The sequence below is a fragment of the Neomonachus schauinslandi genome, chromosome 10, assembly GCF_002201575.2.
Source record: "Neomonachus schauinslandi chromosome 10, ASM220157v2, whole genome shotgun sequence".
NCBI lineage: Eukaryota > Metazoa > Chordata > Mammalia > Carnivora > Phocidae > Neomonachus > Neomonachus schauinslandi.
In genome coordinates this window covers 99,603,850-99,622,387 of record NC_058412.1, presented here as the reverse complement: position 1 = coordinate 99,622,387, position 18,538 = coordinate 99,603,850, and the positions used below count along the sequence as shown (strand labels likewise).

Sequence of the window (18,538 nt, the reverse complement as noted above, 5' to 3'; positions counted from 1 at the left end):
AGACATGTGTAGATATCAATAAAGCATTCTGGCCTTCCCATAGCTTAACATTATTAACTTATGGACATAAATCTTTCCGTGTCTTGAAAAAAATGAAAGAGAAAGACACACACCTAAGGTATATGTCCAGCTTACCTAGAAGTGTCTGCTTATCTTGGGAGGAGTCAGACTCTGCAGAACACCTGCAAGTTCGGAGAACAATCACTCCTCCAAGCACACCATCTTCACTGGCCAGGAAAGGTGAACCTAGGCAGGAAAGGCAAATGGTCATTTTTCAGTGAATTTTCCTTTTTTCATTTTCAATTTTCATTTGATTATAAGAACAAAAATGTGGTATGAATAAGATCTTGAAAGATGCCCATTTTCTGACAACCACCATTGTTCATGCCTTGTATAGGCCTGATGGCAAACACAGGCCTATGCCCAAAGAGGGGACATTTGGCAAAGACAATCCCAGATGCTGCCAAAAAGACTTGAGTGGGGGTGGAGTGTGCATTACAGTATTCAGAATGGAATTGGAAACACTACCAGATTAAAGGACCAAAACACAAATACAGGAAAAAATGCTCAGCAAGTCTCTTTGATCAGCTCTTAGGGATCACTTACCAGGCTCTCCCTGCTGTCAGGGGCATGCCACCAAAAGCTTTGATTTACTACCTTAAATTCAATTTTAAACAATAAGCCACAAACTTTATTACAAACATTTAAAAATGATCCTGATGGTTTACACAAATAAGGGTGAAACTGTATTTCTATTATAAGAGTCTGGTGGTTAGAAACAACCAAGCCTCTTTGGGATCTCACACACTGAACCATTGTGAGCATTTCAAGAACACTACATTTTAAAACCCCTCATTTTTCCTCCCCAAGGACATCTTCTTCAAACATCTGGCATAGCAAGTAAGCACGTGGAGAACAAATGCAAATTAACCCAAGCACTATCAAAGAAAGTAATAAAAATAAAAACCAACCAAATTGGATTTGGGGAAGCTTCTGGTTAAACTTAGTTGATTAAACACATATATTTATCTCCACTCCTTCCAAAGGCATGGCCCAATGAGGACAGAGAGAAAGGCAAACGAGAAAAAAACTGTCCTTTTAGAAAATGAAAAGAAGATGGACATTAGTTGGCTCACCTAGTGGGACCGCAGAAGCTGAAATCTAAGCTTTCATGGTGGGACAGGGTTGAAATTGGGGAGGTCACCTATAAGAAATCACCCAGTTTTGTCATGAAACCCAAAAAGAACTGGAAATTGGAAGCCTCCAGTTTCTCTGAAGGCAGGGATATGGGGTGGGGCTGAAATGAAGATGGCTGGTTTAGAGTGTCCAAAAGGACCCTCTACACCAGGTGTCAGTAAGCTATGACTTATCTGGTCTACAACCTGTTTTGGTACTGTCTACAAGAGATGCGTGTTTATTTTACAATTTAAAGGGTTATTTAAAAAAAAGAAAAAGGAACGAGGGACACCTTGGTGGCTCAGTCTGATAAGACACCCTTATCAGTGTCTGCCTTCGGCTCAGGTCATGATCCCAGGGTCCTGGGATCAAGTCCCACATCAGGAAGCCTGCTTCTCCCTCTCCCACACCCCCTGCCTGTGTTCCCTCTCTCTCTCTCTGTGTCTCTCTCTGTCAAATAACTAAATAAAATCTTAAAAAAAAAAAAGGACGAGAAGGAGAAGAATATGTGATAGAGACCATGATGTAGCCCAAAAAGTCTAAAATCTTTACTTTCTGGTCCTTTCAGAAATAGTTTGCCAACCCCTGATCTAAAGCCCCAGATTCCTGCATAGAGAGGAAGTTACTTCTTCCTAACCCAGGAGATGCCAGGATATTTACTCTTTAGAGAGGATGAACCAGAGGGACTTGAGTCTTGGGGGCATCAGACTCAGCATAGGGCAGGAGAGAGGCTCCACAGTGAATATAGGATGTGGAAGTGGAAGTCTTAATGCTAAACAGTGAAATAACCAACTCCTTTACCCAGAGGCTCCCAGGATACAAGAAGTCAGGCGGATATCCTCCAAACAAAAGACTGGATAACTCCCTTCCAGCCACACAACCAGCTCAGGAATAAAGACCTATCTGAGAGACCCTAAAAAATTTGCCTTACGGTAAGAGCTTCCAGATGACAAGTATGACTCATTCAGAAGGTTTTCACAGTTCAGCTTTTTGGTATTTAACTGTTAAAAAGTATAGACTACCTAGGATCACTAGTGGTTTCAGTTAGGCCTCTAGAAAAGACAGAGACCAAAACTAAAAAGCAACACAGAGAAAACTTAGGCAAATGCATTGAGCAAAAGAAAAGAAAAAAAAAGAGAGAGAGAAATCAGAAGAACAGGCCAGAAGGTCCAATATCTGAATAATAGGAGTTTCAGAAAAAGAGCATAGAGGAAATGAAATTTCAAAGAAAGAATTCAAAAACATTTCCAAGAATTGAAAGATAAGTGCTTGGACTAAAAAGGCTCATCAACCTCCCAGAACAACAACAACAAAAAAGTGCCATGGAGGTACATCACTGTGAAATATCAAAATATTGAAGAAAAAGAGAAAAGTCTAAAAACTCTCAAGTGGGGGAAAAAAAGTCACATGGAAAGCAAGGGTATCATAACAGCATCAAAATTCTCAACGTAACACTGGTAAGTAGAAGATTAGAAGGCACCTTCTTCAAAATGCTAAAGGTAAATTATTTCCAACCTAGAATTCTATACTAGGCCAAAATGTCAGTCAAGTGTGAAAACAGAATAAAGCTCTACAAAGTCTCAAAGAATTTACCTCCCAGGTACCTTCTCAGAAAGCTGTAGGATGAACGTGCCTTGGCAAAGTGAAGGAATAGGGCACATAATGAGAAAAAAAATGAGATCTGGAAACAGGGGATCCAAAACAAGAGAACAGAAAAAGATTCCAAGATGGCATGCAGCTATGCAGCAGGCTTAGAAAGTGGACAATCCAAATTGAAACAGGAAGCCAGAGGAGGCTGGAAAGATATTTCCAAAGGGAAAATAAATCAAACTTACAGAATATATGTTGGGTTTGAAATTATTAAGAGGAAATGTTTCAGATTTTGAGGGAAGTTTGACAATCAAGAGTGACTGGTATAAAAAAAAAAAAGAAAGAAAGAAACCTAAACAATAATGAGGCAAATATTAACTGCAGAAAAAAAATAATAATTTGTGTAAGAAAGGAAACAGAACCACAGTACACTATGTAGTACAGATGTCAATAGCTGGAGCCAAAAATATAAACTCACAATACTGATGAACTAAAAAAAAAAGGGAGGGGGACATAATACATTAAGAGGAGGAATAGTACATGTAGTATGTGTAGGTTTGGGGTTGGAAATATAGGGGAATTAAATCTTGCCCTTTCCTGGTATGAATATGAAGATATCTCAATTCGATATATAAACAATATCTAAAATTGAAAACTGAAGGAATAGTAGTACAAATGTGTTATGTTGAATTACAGATATAACTTCTAAATGAAATAGCTATGAGAGTTAAAAGTAGTAGCCTCAGGGGAGAGGAAGCTGGGGGAGAGGGGACTGGATTGGAACAGGGAATCATTCATTTTCGTTTTAAGTCTGGGGGTATTGTCTTTTTAAACCACTTACTTGTTTTGCCTTGCAAAGAAAAACAACACAAATTTAAACTGTGGAACTGGACTAAATTTTTTAATCCTCAGCCTCTTAAAGAAGGGGTAATGAGACAGGAAATTCAGTCATTGAGAAACTACCCTGCATCAGGGCTTGGTTCCACGCTTTCATGTTCTACAGTTTGATTTTCAGAACCACTGAAGGGGGTCAGAGAAAATCTCCCCAAAATGTGTCATTTTGGCATGTGGACTATTTTGAGCTGAAGGCAATCGAGACCCTGTGGGCTCAAGAGAAATTTTGCCTCACTCTTAACTACCTAGAAGAATCTAAATTGGGGGTCTTTCCTAGAATTAGAGTTATCACCAGGAATAAATTTTATCTGAGTAACCCATCTGTATGGCAAAGCAAATATCTAATTACCAAACATCTGTTCTTCTTATTGCCTATGAATTGCCCTCCTCCCCTTTGAAGCCCCAGGCCCCTATCCCATTCCTTAGCTCAGCATGACATAAATAACTCATTGTACCTTTTTGTCTTTGAACCTCTCATGTATAAGGAGTTCCTGTATGTATGAAATTAAATTTGACTTTCTCCTGTAAATCAGTCTCATGTCAATTTAATCTTTAAACCAGGTGGAAGAATCTTTGAAGGATAGAGGAAAATTTTCCTCCCCAACACTACTGTGCCATGAGGTGTTTTCACGTTACAGATGAAGAACCTAAGGTTCAGAGAGTTGAGCAGAGTATGTGGTTTTCCCTTATGATTCTCTGAGCCCATAGTCCTTGTTTGCTTTGCAGCAATGCCTGTCAGGGAATGGGAAACTTTGGATAAGCTCACATTCCAGTTGCTGTTAGAAACCTCCACCCCACCAGCACTCAAACTCTTGATACCTCTAGAACAGTTCCTTTCCCTACCAAATCCAGGAATTTCTCCTAGGTTCCTAATAGCTCATCCAAGCTCAAAACTCTCTATCTCTTCTCTCTTCAATGACTCAACACATGAAACCATGTTAAATCCCAACAGTTCTCCCTATGACTGTACTTGTGCTAGTTTCTGCCCCTTCATTTCCACTGACAAGACCCTCAATGTACTCTCATTGTACTGAAAACAGTGTAGTAGGCTCCATGCTCCAGTCATCCAAATCTCTAAATTAATTAATTAATATGTACTATGTGCCAGGACTCTTCTAGGCACTGGGGATATAGCAATGAAAAAAAAGAAGTCCTTGCTCACATCTAGTTGAACAGGTTAGGGGACAAGTAAATTTACAAGTCAATAAAGAAATTCATCCAGTTATTGATAAGCACTGTGAAGAAAATGAATCCTGGTAAATGATAGGTGTGACTTGAGCAGGGGCTACTTCACATCAAGGGTCAGAAAAAGCCCCTTTTGTTAAGGAGCTAACCATGTGAAGACCTGAGGGAAGAACATTCCAGGCAGATGAACAAGCAAATGCAGAGACGTTAAGGTGAGAAGGAACCTGAATGTTCAGGAAATACAAGGAGACTAGAGTGGTAAGAGCTGAGTGAGGGAGAGGAAAGAGAGGCAGGGCCAGGTCACATAGGGTTAGAAAAGGCCTTGTGGGTACAGCAAGGAGGTTAGATTTTACTGCAAGTGTGATGAAAAGATGATTTAATCTTTAACCAGGACAACAACAGTTCTTGTTTGCACGTGCAAAAGGTTGCTCTATAGTATGAAATGGATTGGCAGGGCAAGTATGGAAGCAACAAGTCACTAAAAAAGGTGCCGTGGCAGCCCAACTGACAGATAACAGTGGCTGAGGTGAGCCTGCTGGCAGTGGAGTCTGTCAGTAGAAGCTGGGTCTGGGATATACTCTGCAAGTAGAACCAAAAGGGCTGTTCACAGAATGAATATGGGGACATGTGAAACAGAGACATCAAAGTTTACTCTAATAAGAAGTATGCACCCCAGCTATAATTACATCATTAAACCATTCAAAAACTTCCAGTGACTCCCAGGTGCCCACAGAACAATGTCCAAATGCCTTAGCCTGGCACAGTCCTCCTCTCTCTTCCCAATCTTATCTCCCTATTTATTTTTACACACCAAATGCTTTAGCTAAATTGGGTTCAAAAGAATATGGATTAATATTCTCACAGAATGAATATGGGGACATATTCATTCTTGAAATTCTTCAAAAGAATGAATGGGGGGGAGAAGAAATTTGAAAGGAAAATCACTGTAAGTATTAAAGTAGAGAATTCAATGAGAATATTAATCCATATTCTTTTTTTTTTTTTAAGATTTTTATTTATTTATTTGACAGAGAGAGATAGCGAGAGCAGGAACACAAGCAGGGGGAGTGGGAGAGGGAGAAGCAGGCTTCCTGCCGAGCAGGGAGCCCGATGTGGGACTCGATCCCAGGACCCTGGGATCATGACCTGAGCTGAAGGCAGACGCTTAACGACTGAGCCACCCAGGCGCCCCAATCCATATTCTTTTGAACCCAATTTATCGAAATCCCATTTCTCCAAGATTTCCCCCTGGGCCCATTTGTGAACTATTCTTCCTGAATCCTTTTCTCCCCATGAACTGAATCTATCCTCAGTGCCTTTTATACAGACACACCTCTCTGGGGTGAGGGTATCATCTCACCTTTAAAGCACCTTTAGTGAATAATGAAATGCTTCCACTTATTCACCGCCTTCTCCTATCCCCAACCTCCTACACACACACACACACACACACACACACACTCCCACTTACACCACTGCAGTGTGGCATTGAAGATAGCAAGACAGGATGTTAATGCAGTGAAAGGAGATGGGGCCCCCAGGGCACCATCGAAGCTACAGCTGGACTTCCCCTCTCAGTATGCATTCATTCAATAATTTAATGAAACAATGATTAGAGTATGTTTGAAGATTTCAAGGTTTTCATGGAAAGTACTCAGATTTCATATTATCACTGTGATGTTTAAAAAAAAAAAATACTGACTCAGACAGAAGGCCTTGTTTTGAGTCTGAGGGTAGCAACTATGTATTCTTAAGAAAAACATTTTTTTTGTAATCCATGCTTCAGTTTCTTAAATTATAAATCATGGATATTAAAAGACATCTTTCTCGTTGTTATAAGGACTGAATTATACATATGAACTCTACAACCTCTGAAGAGCTATTTAAACATTTGGTGGTAGTAACAATGATGGTAGGAAGACACTTCAGCATTTTGCTGGTTCTCAAAAATTGTCAGGCTGAACAAGATCTATTACTGTACCTACTTGGTTAACCCTCCACAACAGCCAGAACCAGTGTTCAACTGACATTCAGTGGTGGTGATAGGATATCAATTTTCCAAGTTAAAATGCTGAACAGTCTCTGTATATAAGGAAACACTATTTCTTATTATTCCCAGTAAGAAAAGAAAAATTAACATGGAGTGACATTTTAGGCACTGTGTTAGGTGCTTTTCATACCCATACAGGGAATTGGGGGTAAAAATTAATAAAATAAGACAATCCAAAGTTCCATTAATATATGCGCAAGAAGTTGCATAAAATATCTAAAGAAGATTAATAAATAATAAAAATTAAGCTTCATTCACCCTAATAAAATGTCCCTAACAGATTGCTTAAATATCCAAGTCTAAAACTGTTATGGAATGAAATTATAATTACAGATGGTAAGAGAAATAGTTACTGTGATCAAATGTATCTAATCTGAATATTCATTTAAATTGTAAATCCATACTGTAAACAAATGAGACACCCACTTACTAAATTTGTTCCATGATTTTTAAGGATGAAGAATTTGAAGAAATTTGAAAGGAAAATCACTGTAAGTATTAAAGTAGAGAATTCAATGAGAATATTAATCCATATTCTTTTGATTGCTAGTACCAGAATCTTAATTAGCATGATCTTCAATAAAAAGGAGGATTTGCTGGCTCATAAAATCCAATGGTAGGGATGTGATAGGTTTCAGTAACAGTAGGAAACAGCTCTCTATGGACAGTAATTCCCATCAATAGTTCCAGAACTATATTCCTGACAACTTTCACCACCAGAGAGTTCCTCTTTTTCAGTTTTAACATTCTCAGGGAGCATCAACTGGATTTAAGAAAATTCAAAAACTTGACTACCCTGGCTCCAGTTAGGGATTAAGCCTAGAACAGTCAATTGTGACCAAGAGGCCAGTGGAGTGGAGTCATGGATGGACAGACAATACAGAGATCCAGGAAACACAAATGAAGAGAACACTGGGCTACAGAACCAGGAAGTCAGGATCTCATATTTGGTGTGGTCTACTTGAACTTAGACAAGCCACTTTACCGCTCTGAACCTTGCTTTCTTCTTTCATCTGAAAAATTGGGAGACTGGACTAACAATCTCTGATATCTCTACCAGTTCTAATAGGCTGGAGTATTTTTAGAGATTCATGTCTACCCACAGTGGCAACCAGCCATTACCTGATGCCAGCAAGACAAAACATGAAAGCTCCTTTTGCAAAACCTGGTACAATGCTTCCTCTTTGACATGTGAGAACTTATCAAGTGAGTGATTCTGTAGCCAGAAGGCAGCTGCTAGGGGTCCACCTTCTCATTATATTTAACAAAGAACCTCTGTCTTTCAAATACATTTCTGCACATTGTTTTCTTTTTAAAGTCTATACACCAAATCACTTGAATGTCATTTTCTCTTGGAGGAATTACACATATTGAGAAAAAGAAATAGAGAGAGACAAAGATGGTTTGAAGGTCAGATGAACAAGAAAACGGAGGGCTGAGGAATAATGAATGTTCCCTACTGCAAACACATACCTCTAACTCCAAAAGAACAAGAGAGATTATTTTTTTTTTATTTTTATTTTTTTTAAAGATTTTATTTATTCATTTGAGAGAGAATGAGATAGAGAGAGCATGAGAGGGGGGAGGGTCAGAGGGAGAAGCAGACCCCCTGCTGAGCAGGGAGCCCGATGCGGGACTCGATCCCGGGACTCCAGGATCATGACCTGAGCCGAAGGCAGTCGCTTAACCAACTGAGCCACCCAGGCGCCCAAGAGAGATTATTATAAATATTCTTTAAACACAGAAGTAGGATAATAGTTTATACTTCTTAGAAGACCAAGGACCTTTTTCCTAAAGATGCACTTGAGTTGGTTAATCTTTCCTGGATGTGAAGTATTAGCAGAATGACATGAAGACTATATAACATAATGAGAGGAGCCAATCACGATGTTCAGAAGCACTAGCTCCATTAACGAAGTGCCACTACATTTTGCGTTTGAAAAGAAGTCTACAAGATCGCCACCATCATCCTATTAGATGTATGTTAACTGCCTTCTATCATTTCCTGCTCCCACAAAAATCCTAATGTAATGATTATTACTATATTCATCTGACAGATGAGAAACCAAATTAAAAAAGAAAGAAGTGATGCACAGGGAGGTAAATGACAGGCTCTCAGAAAAACAAAGAGGAAGTGGGGATCAGGACACTAATCGATGACCCTGATCCTTTCACTACAAACCCTAAGGACTACCCCTGTTCCACCTCTACCACAACTCATGGATATCATCATCATACGAGGTTTTCTGGTAATTTTTAAACATAGTTTTAAAGACTCTAACTCTTTTTAAAAAAGATTTTATTTGAGAGGGATGGAGAGAGAGCACAAGTGGGGGCGTGGGGCAGAGGGAGAAGCAGACTCCCCACTGAGCAGGGAGCCCTAGGATCATAACCTGAGCCGAAGGCAGACGCTTAACCAACTGAACCACCCAGGAACCCCTAACTCTTTAAAGAGAAGAGTTGAGTGTGGCCAATAGCCCTTTTGAAATCCCTTACTACTGTAATTTGAAAGATAGAAAAAGTTAACTTGTTTCAGAACAGAAAATTCCAAACTATAATCAGAACCTAAATATATCAGAAAGACAGTCTGTAGATAAATTTATTGATTCTGTCATAAATATTACAAGTAAGAAACCAAATTGAGTCCATTAAAGCTTCTGTTTCTTGGTTTAACCAATCACAGAATACAGTCACCTAATACTGCTCTAGAAATGACAAGAGATTTTTTTTTTTTTTAAGTTTGATACAGGGTCTCTGTTCTCAAGAGAACAATTCAGCTAAGGAGAAAAGACAGTACATTTCTAAAATCATACTGGCAGTTATAAAATAAATAAATCATGGAAATATAATGTGCAACATGGTGACTACAGTTAATAATATTGTATTGTGTATTTGTAAGTTGCCAAGAGTAGGCCTTAAAAGAAAAAAAAAATCTAACTATATATGGTGACAGATATTAACTAGACTTATTGTAGTCATCATTTTGTAATATATATAATCAAATCAGTATGTTGTACACTCAAAACTAATATAATGTTATATGTCAACTATACTTCATAAAAAAATCATAAAGCAGTTCAAGAAGGATCAGTAGGTATCTTCTTTTCCTGAATATTCCAGCCCAGCATTCTATCTGCTAGTGGAGGTATCCAGAATTCCACCAAATCACCCTTACACAGCAATGACAGGATGAGAAATGTGAATCCCTGACAGAAAGAAAGTGGGAATGGCCTACAGGCAACTGGAAGATTCACTGGAGGGGAAAATAAATGGTCCAGTTTTCCAGCCCTGGTCCTGGCACATTCCATGTTAACTTTAACAAGTAAGAAGAGGATTCTCTACCCTCAGACTCTAACAGGTCACCCCAAGCTGCTGCTGGGGAATACAGAGAACACCTTTGCCCCACAGTTAGTTACCATCTAACTTCCATCTCCAGGAGTGTCACAAGGCAGAAGAGGCCAAAATGGTGACAGTGGCAGAAGACAGGGGTCCAGACTGGGCAAGCTGTCCCCAGTGGGGTAGGGTGTGGTGGTATAAATTCATAATTGCTTATTAATACTAGAATAAAGCCATGAATTTGAGAAGTATAACATTCATTCAACAAATATTTCATATTTCATACAGATTCACTTTTATAAAAAATTTAAGAATCAACTCTGTGTCAAGCACTGTATAGGGCCCTGGATATGCAGTGATTAAGGTAAAATCTGTGTCCCCAACTGCTATGGTCTGAATGTTTGTACCCTTCCAAATTCATACATTGAAAAATGCCCAATGTGATGGTGTTAGAAGATGGGGCCTTTGGGAAATGATTAGTGTCCTTACAAAAGCGTCCCAAGAAAGCTCCCTTGCCCTTTCTGCCATATTAGGTTATAATGAGAAGTCTGCAGTCCAGAAGAGGGCTCTCACCTGACCATGCTGGCACCCTGATCTTGGATTTCCAGCCTCCAGAACTGTGGGAAATAAGTTTCTGTTGTGTATAAGCTACCCAATCTGTGGTATTTTGTTCTAGCAACCCAAATGGACTAAGATACCAAGTCATCTATGCTATGATAGACAACAGACAGTATAATCGGCACAAGAAAGGGAAATCAAGCAACATAAGGGAGATACAGTGCTAACGTGGGTTGAGAGGGAGAGAGCATTTTAATTAGGATGGTCAGGGACAGCTTCCCTGATGGTGACATCTGAGGAGAAAAATCCAAGTAAGTGAGAGAACAGCAATTCAGATATTGGTGTCTTGATACATACTTATTTTGCAACTGGCAGGTCAAGCGGCAGAGTTTCTAGCAGATGCGTCTTAGCTGCTGCTGTTTGCCTCAGATGTAGTGCCTGGAGGTGGCACAGCTATCTTGTGGCCATGAAGAATAAAGCAGCCACCCACTAAAGATTACCCAACGGAGTCTGGGCTTCTGATGCACGGTGCAGCCACCGTGCCAGCTTTGGACCGCTTTCAGACTTCTTATGTGAGAAAAGAAAAGCCCTCATTTTGTTAAGCCCCTACAGCTGGGTTTCTGTCACATTAGTCGAACATAATCCCAAACCGAAAATTTCCTTTATCCATTTTTCTGTTAGGTCCTTGGGTTTTTTCTTTCCCCTTACTAATTTGCTAAACTCTTTACACGTTAAGGCAGTATTTGGTCATGTGTGTTGTAAATATTTTCCCTCAGTTTGTTATATATATTTTGATTTTTGTCTATGACTTTTTTTGTAATAGAGAAGTTTTTAATGCTTATGTGGTGAAATTTATCAACTGCTTTCCTTTACAGCTTCTGTCCTGGAAGTTTTTCTGTAATCCAAAATTATGAAAATAAGCAGTCCATTTTTTTCTATTTGTGCTTTTATAATTTCAGTTTTTACATTTAAAACTTCAGTCCATCCGGAATTAATTTAGGGATAAGGATTACAGTGAAGACCCTGCTTTATTTTTTATTGATTTATAACTGTTTTCCCTAAATGGTCCGCAAATTGCCCAACATAAATTTGTTGGAAAATTCATCTCTTACCCACTGATTTGAAATGCATTTTTATCACACATTACATACCCATATGTATTTGCATCTATATCTAGATTATCCTGTTCCATTGATGAAACTATTCCCATACAGATACCAAATGGCTTTAATTATTATAGCTTTCTAGTATACCTGACTGGGCCAGTTTCCTCTCATTATTCATTATTTTCACAATATTCTTTGTTACTTTCATGTGAACTTTCCATATGATCTTAAGAATAAACTTGCTTATACTTTTACCTCTCATCCTCACTGGAATTTTCATGTGAACATAATTTAATAAAATTGTGATTTTGCTTAACACTTAGGTTGTCCTGGTAAATTTTTCCAAGGAAAGCCTGAAGATGGAGATAGTTATATTCCTGACACCTCCAAATGGTGGAGCCATGTGAATTTTTAGACAAAGAAATGTGACATGGCGTCCCTAAAATAAAATCTGCAAGCATGCCTCTATCTAGTTTAAAAGGATCAAATAAGTATCTTTCTAGAATATCTTCTGAGATGTTAGTATAAAAAAACCAAATTTTTTTTTCTTCATGGTCAGTTTTCTCTTCTGATCCATCTTATCTGATTAACTACAGTCTGTAGTCACCATCCGTAATATTCTCAAATCAAGAAAATCATTTTCAGCAATGCTCAGCCTACTCACAAAACAAGACAAAACCAAAACTAGACCCCTCAGTTCTAAGAGAGGTTGGACAGCAAGTTGTCTGCTGAATTGCCAAATATTTAGGTCAACAAATCAATCCGAAGTGTTTGAAATACAAAACAAAGTTTTCTGGATAGACAGTTATTTCTCATTGAATCCTAGATTCCATCCCTGCGAACTATCTTATGTCCAAGGGACCAATGTTAATGAGCATTGCAATTTGCTTCAGCAGGGCTATGCTGGTATTTATCTTGACTTAGTCAACAAAATCAATGTGATCAAATAATGCAGATAAGCATCTGGGAGTTCACCAGATTGTCTCCACCAATTACTTACTGCACAAAGACCCACAAAGAACATCAGACATTTAGGAAGACTGTATACCCATCTGTTGCTGTTCATTGTTTTGAGCTATTCATTCTGCTCAATGAGTTTTTCCTTCTCGAGTTGTTTCAGCACATATGGCATTTTGTCCTGTGAACAAACTTTCTTCACTTTTTACTTGATAAGGCTGGATCCTGCTCATTGTGCAGAAGTACATGACATTGAGGCTTACCATCATGCTTTTCATTGAAACGTAGAGTCAGTTTAATGCAGCACCTACTTTGTGTGCTCTCATGCATTTTGCTTTTAAGTAAATAAATAAATCTATTGTAGTGGGGCAAAATTGGCTTCATATAGTCTGTCTGGAAAGCCTGAAAAAATGGTGTGATTGTTGTGATATAATAAGAAATATATATTTTGTTCTTTGACCATAGTTCCTGGTACACAGCTCCTAAAACCCATGTAATTTCCTATATGAGAGCCATAGGGACATTTATTGTTATAATATTTAGTTTTGTTCCTGATTCCTGCAATAGCTTTGGAGTAATAAAAATAAAATGGGTAACTTTTGTTATTTATAACAAGCCCCTTTCAACTATACCTGAGTTTATGTAAATGAGGTAACTTTGGAAAGCCCCTAGGTAACCTAAGGATGGGGGCTAGCTGCCAAGGGAACCAACCAAGTGATTACAGAGAGTTGAAACTTTCAGCCCCACACCTTTCACCTCAGGGCAGAAGGAGGAGTTAGAGTTTGAACTAATCATCAATGGCCTATAATTTAAACAATCATGCCCATGTGATGAAGCCTCAATAAAGACCTAAAAAGATATGGCTTGGAGAGCTTCCGGGTTAGTGGATACAGTGATGAGAGAAAAAGCAGGCCTGATAGCCAAGAGAAGCCATTTTAGATTTCTTTCTAAGTCAACATTACTGTATATAAACTTTGTTCAAACCAAAAGCTTGATTTATGGCCTGCCACACATGTCTTGTGCATCTGCTTTGTGAATGAGTAACCCAAAGGAAAACCACTGCATCCTTGAAATAATCAATCAATTCTCCTACTCCCTCCATTCCTTTATGATAAAACTCATGATTCCTACCTAAATGCTCATCTATAATCTTTTGAGCTTTTACAAGATGTAAAAAAGTATATAACCCTGTAAAAATTGTTCATTCTTAGGAACACTTTCTAAGCAGCTGTCCCAATTTGGGCTTGAATAAAATGCTCTTTCTTACTTTAGGATATTCTAAAAGGTTTGTTCATTTTGTGTTGACAACAGGGAGAGCAGTGAGCCCAGAGAAGGCACAGCAGCTCCCAACCCCTTCCTACACACCTTGCCCTATGCATCTGGTGGTTCTCAGTTATATCCTTTTTTGAAAAACCAGTAGCCTCATAAGTAAACTGTTTTCCTGAGTTCTGTGAACCACTTTAGCAAATTAATTAAACTTAAGAAGAGGGTCGTGTTAACCTCAAATTTATATCCATAGCACAGATGACAACCTGGGTTTGTGAGTGGCATCTGGAGTTGGGGGTGGAGGGTAATGCAATCCTGTGAAATCCTGAGCCCTTAAGTTGTGGGATGTGATGCTATCTACAAGTAGATAGTATCAGAAGTGAGTTCAATTGTAGGACACCAAACTGATTGATATCAGAAAATCAGAGAATTGCCTGGTGTGGGAAACCCCCCCAACACACATTTGGTGACCACAAGTGTTAAAGTGAGGTACTGACAGAAGAGACATAGGAGTGTTTTTCCTTAGCAAATGGTGATTGCTGATATTGAGATTCCTGTAAGTTTCTGGATGCTTCAATATTTTTTATATTTATTATCATATTGAGACACATATAGTTAAGTAATTATAAATGCAATTTTCTTTTTTAAAAATTTTTTATTGTTATGTTAATCACCATACATTACATCATTAGTTTTTGACATAGTGTTCCATGATTCATTGTTTGTGCATAACACCCAGTGCTCCATGCAGAACGTGCCCTCTTTAATACCCATCACCAGGCTTAAATGCAATTTTCTATCAGTGTTTGAGCTTACAACTCTAGTTCTAGAAACACTGCATTTTTACACTGTGAACTTTAAATGAATCTGTCCTGTACCCATGTATAGTGAGTTAACATATCCTGAACACATAACAGTGCAGACACCCATTAATGCAGAAGGTCATCACACAGAGGGCTAGACTGCAATTAGACAATGTATCAACACAATAATATGTGGAGTTTTGTATATCACTTGAATGCAATTCTTATGTATTCTATATTTAGTGAAGTCATTGGACTCATTAAATACATGTTCTGTACAGCATTCTACCAAGCAGGTATGCAAACACACAAAAAAATTTTTGTTTCTGAAAAATTTATAATCCTGTTGGTAAGACATAATTTACTTAGCTAAAAGCTAGTGAACAGCATTTAATAATATAGATTAAATGTTTATATATACAAACTCATATATGCAAATACTTATACACATACTATAAATATGTACATATATCCCACTAGAATGTAAGAGCAATATGTATAGATGGAACATACATATACAGAGCCTCTTGTTCACCAGCCACCGCTAGAATAGTGTCTGACACCTAACAGGTGATCAATAAATACCTATTAGATGAGGGGAGCCTGGGTGGCTCGGTCAGTTAATTGGCTGCCTTCAGGGCAGGTCATGATCCCAGCATCCTGGGATCAAGCCCCGCAACGGGCTCCCTGCTCAGCGGGGAATCTGCTTCTCCCTCCCCCTGCTCTTGTGCTCTCTCCTGCATGCACTCTCTCTCACTCTGTCTCTCTCTCTCTCACTCTCAAATAAACAAAATCTTTAAAAAATGTATCTATTAGATGAATGAATGGACAGCCCATTAATGGGCCTTGTGTTAGGTGTTTTAAGACTTGAGAAGGGCATACTTACTAGAAAGCTCTAGAATGAGTAGTCACAACTCTTGACTATTTACACAAGGTGAACTTTGAGAAAAGTCATACAGAAGAGCAGAGCGCTCAGAATAAGGTGAGCACTTAATATCTACAAGATGATCTAGACCTAGAGAAGGATTAAAAAGCTACCTGACTGTGGACATGGGGAAGGATGCTGTCCCAGGCAGAGGCAACAGTGGGAAAAGAGACAACTGAGTCTTTTAAGGAGTAATGAGAGGAGCCAAGAAGAGAAAGGACAGGAGGAGAGTCTGGAGATCCAAGGGCCAACAGTATAAAGAATGTCTAGGGAGATGTTCACAGTGGGAAAAATGACATGAGAACAAACAAATCAAACTGCCTAAACTGAAAAGATGAGAGGGGAATGTCAAGGAACCAGTGGTCCAGAACTGATCAACTTGCAGAGGAAGAAACCAACCCAAGGGATATGGCAAAAGGGAAGAATGAGATGAAGCTATAAGAGAGAGCAATCAGTGATCAAGAAAGTAGTACCATGGGCGCCTGGGTGGCTCAGTTGGTTAGGCGACTGCCTTCGGCTCAGGTCATGATCCTGGAGTCCCGGGATCGAGTCCCGCATCGGGCTCCCTGCTCAGCAGGGAGTCTGCTTCTCCCTCTGACCCTCCTCCCTCTCATGCTCTCTGTCTCTCATTCTCTCTCTCGCAAATAAATAAAATCTTAAAAAAAAAAAAGAAAGTAGTACCATCTCCAAGATCTGCTTAGCAAGGTGATAACAGTGGTCACATTAACCAAGGACTTAATTTCCTAACAGAGCTCCAATAATATTTTTAGTTGTTTCAAAAAGTCAAGAAAGAAACTGCTAGACCCCAGAGCTCCCACAATGAGAGTTGCAAGGCATTCTGTTCTTGCTGGGAGTGTCACACACATAAATTGGGTTAAGGAAAATAAAAAAGCTATACTGAAAGGGAAGGGGGGGCAACAAAAGGTGACCGATCATCTGTAAGAGTGTGTGAATATCAGTGTTACTTTTCCTTCATTTACCTATTAATTACGTATTCAACCCAGTTCTGAGTGCTGGATTACATTGGTAAACAAGATACACTTGGTCTTAGCTCACAGGGAGGTTACATTCTGATGGGGGATATAGCCAAACAAGAAAATACATGCACACATTATTTATAATTGTGACAGTTCCACAATGGAAACAAACAGCGGACTAAGAAGGAGACTAATGGGGGCAGGTAGGACCCATTGTTCACAGGCATCTCACAGCAGGTGGCATTTTAATTTTGACTAAAAGATGAGGAGAAAGGAACCAGATGAAGATTGGAAAGGGAAACATTCCAGACAGGAAATAGCACATGCCAAGGTCCTGAAGTGTGAAAGAACCTGTGAATTTGTAAAAACAAAAACAAAAACAAAAAACAAAAAGAAGACCAGAAAGGCCAGCATAATGAGCAAGGGAGGAGAATGACCAAGGATGAAGTTGAGGGAACAAGCAGGAATCACATCAGAGATGTCATGAGGCAATGTCTGCATTTTATCCTCATTACAGTGGAGGGCCATCAAAGCAATAGAGAAGGAACTGGAACAGGCTGCTATGTGGAGAATAGACTGGGTTGAGGGTAGTTGTCATGGGAAAAAGCAGGAAGACTGCTGAGGATGTTTCTATGGTAGTCCAGGTGAGAGTTTCTCAGTGAGTGCAGAGATATCCCCATGTTCCCTGGATAGCCCCCCTTGCCAAGGTCCAGTGAGGTGGCAAATGGACCACACCCCTCACCGCCATACTGAGTACATGCTGCAGCAGATACTGCTTAGAATAGAAGTGGGACAAGAAGAAATTACACTGGGGACTGACGGCAGCTGCTCTGCCAAGGAGAGCATTTGGGTCACTGCTCTCCATGAGGAGGCCCATGTACCACACTGGAAATGTGTGTATGCAGTCATACACCTAGACCTGTCATTTCAATCAGGTTATTTACATGTCCCCTTACCATTATGTAAGATCCACTGCGGGGCCCTGAGGACAGTTGTCAGAGAATCCTGGGCACAGCGAGGTCTACCGTTTCCTGTTAAATTCTTTTCCTGGTCTACTGCCCCAATTTCCTTCCCTTTGTGGGTCCATCATGGCCTTGTTCATCTCTGGAATTCCCTTTGCGTCCTAATTCAGCAGAGCTCTAATTTGTTAACTGTAGGGTGCTGAGCAGGATCTATTTTTCAGCTTGTCATTCTTCACTAAATAAAGCCCTAAAACTTTTTTTCATCTTTGTTGTGGAATTTCAGCTGCCCTATTTGATTTAATTGTAGACTTTTACAGTCTACACATGCCTAGAAGCCTTGGGCTGTGGATAACCTTTTACTACGTCTAATAAATAAAATGAAAAGAGAAACTGCAGAAGTAAACCATAAGTGTCTTTAAAGACTGGCCAACAGGCAAAAATGAGAGCCATGAATTTCTTAATTTTTAAGAACATTCTTGAAGAGTGAGATCTTATTCATTCCAGAACAGCTAGCTTTCTAGCTAAGATTTCAGCAAAGATAACCAAAAATTTTTAACTCCTTTCCTTCATTTGTATTTGTAAAAGGATCTCTACTAGAATTAATATGTTACCAATGGCACTGAAAGACCAAATTGATTTGTCAGTCATCTTTGTTTTAACTTACAGAAGAATCAGCAGTAGACTGCCAAACTCAAGCAACCCTAAGGAAAAATAAAATAATAAAGTAATGAAATAAGATAAAATTAAATTTAA

General features: G+C 39.1%; 1 protein-coding gene across 2 annotated transcripts in view; it reads right to left on the bottom strand.

Moving 5' to 3' along the window:
- The window catches only part of TASP1 (taspase 1), a 294,371-nt gene that overhangs the window by 61,812 nt on the left and 214,021 nt on the right, over positions 1-18,538 (bottom strand). For both annotated transcript variants that reach the window (XM_021700673.1, XM_044918611.1), the window contains one exon: positions 136-246. In XM_021700673.1, coding sequence (XP_021556348.1) covers positions 136-246 — 111 coding nt within the window. The remainder of the gene's footprint in view (positions 1-135; positions 247-18,538) is intronic.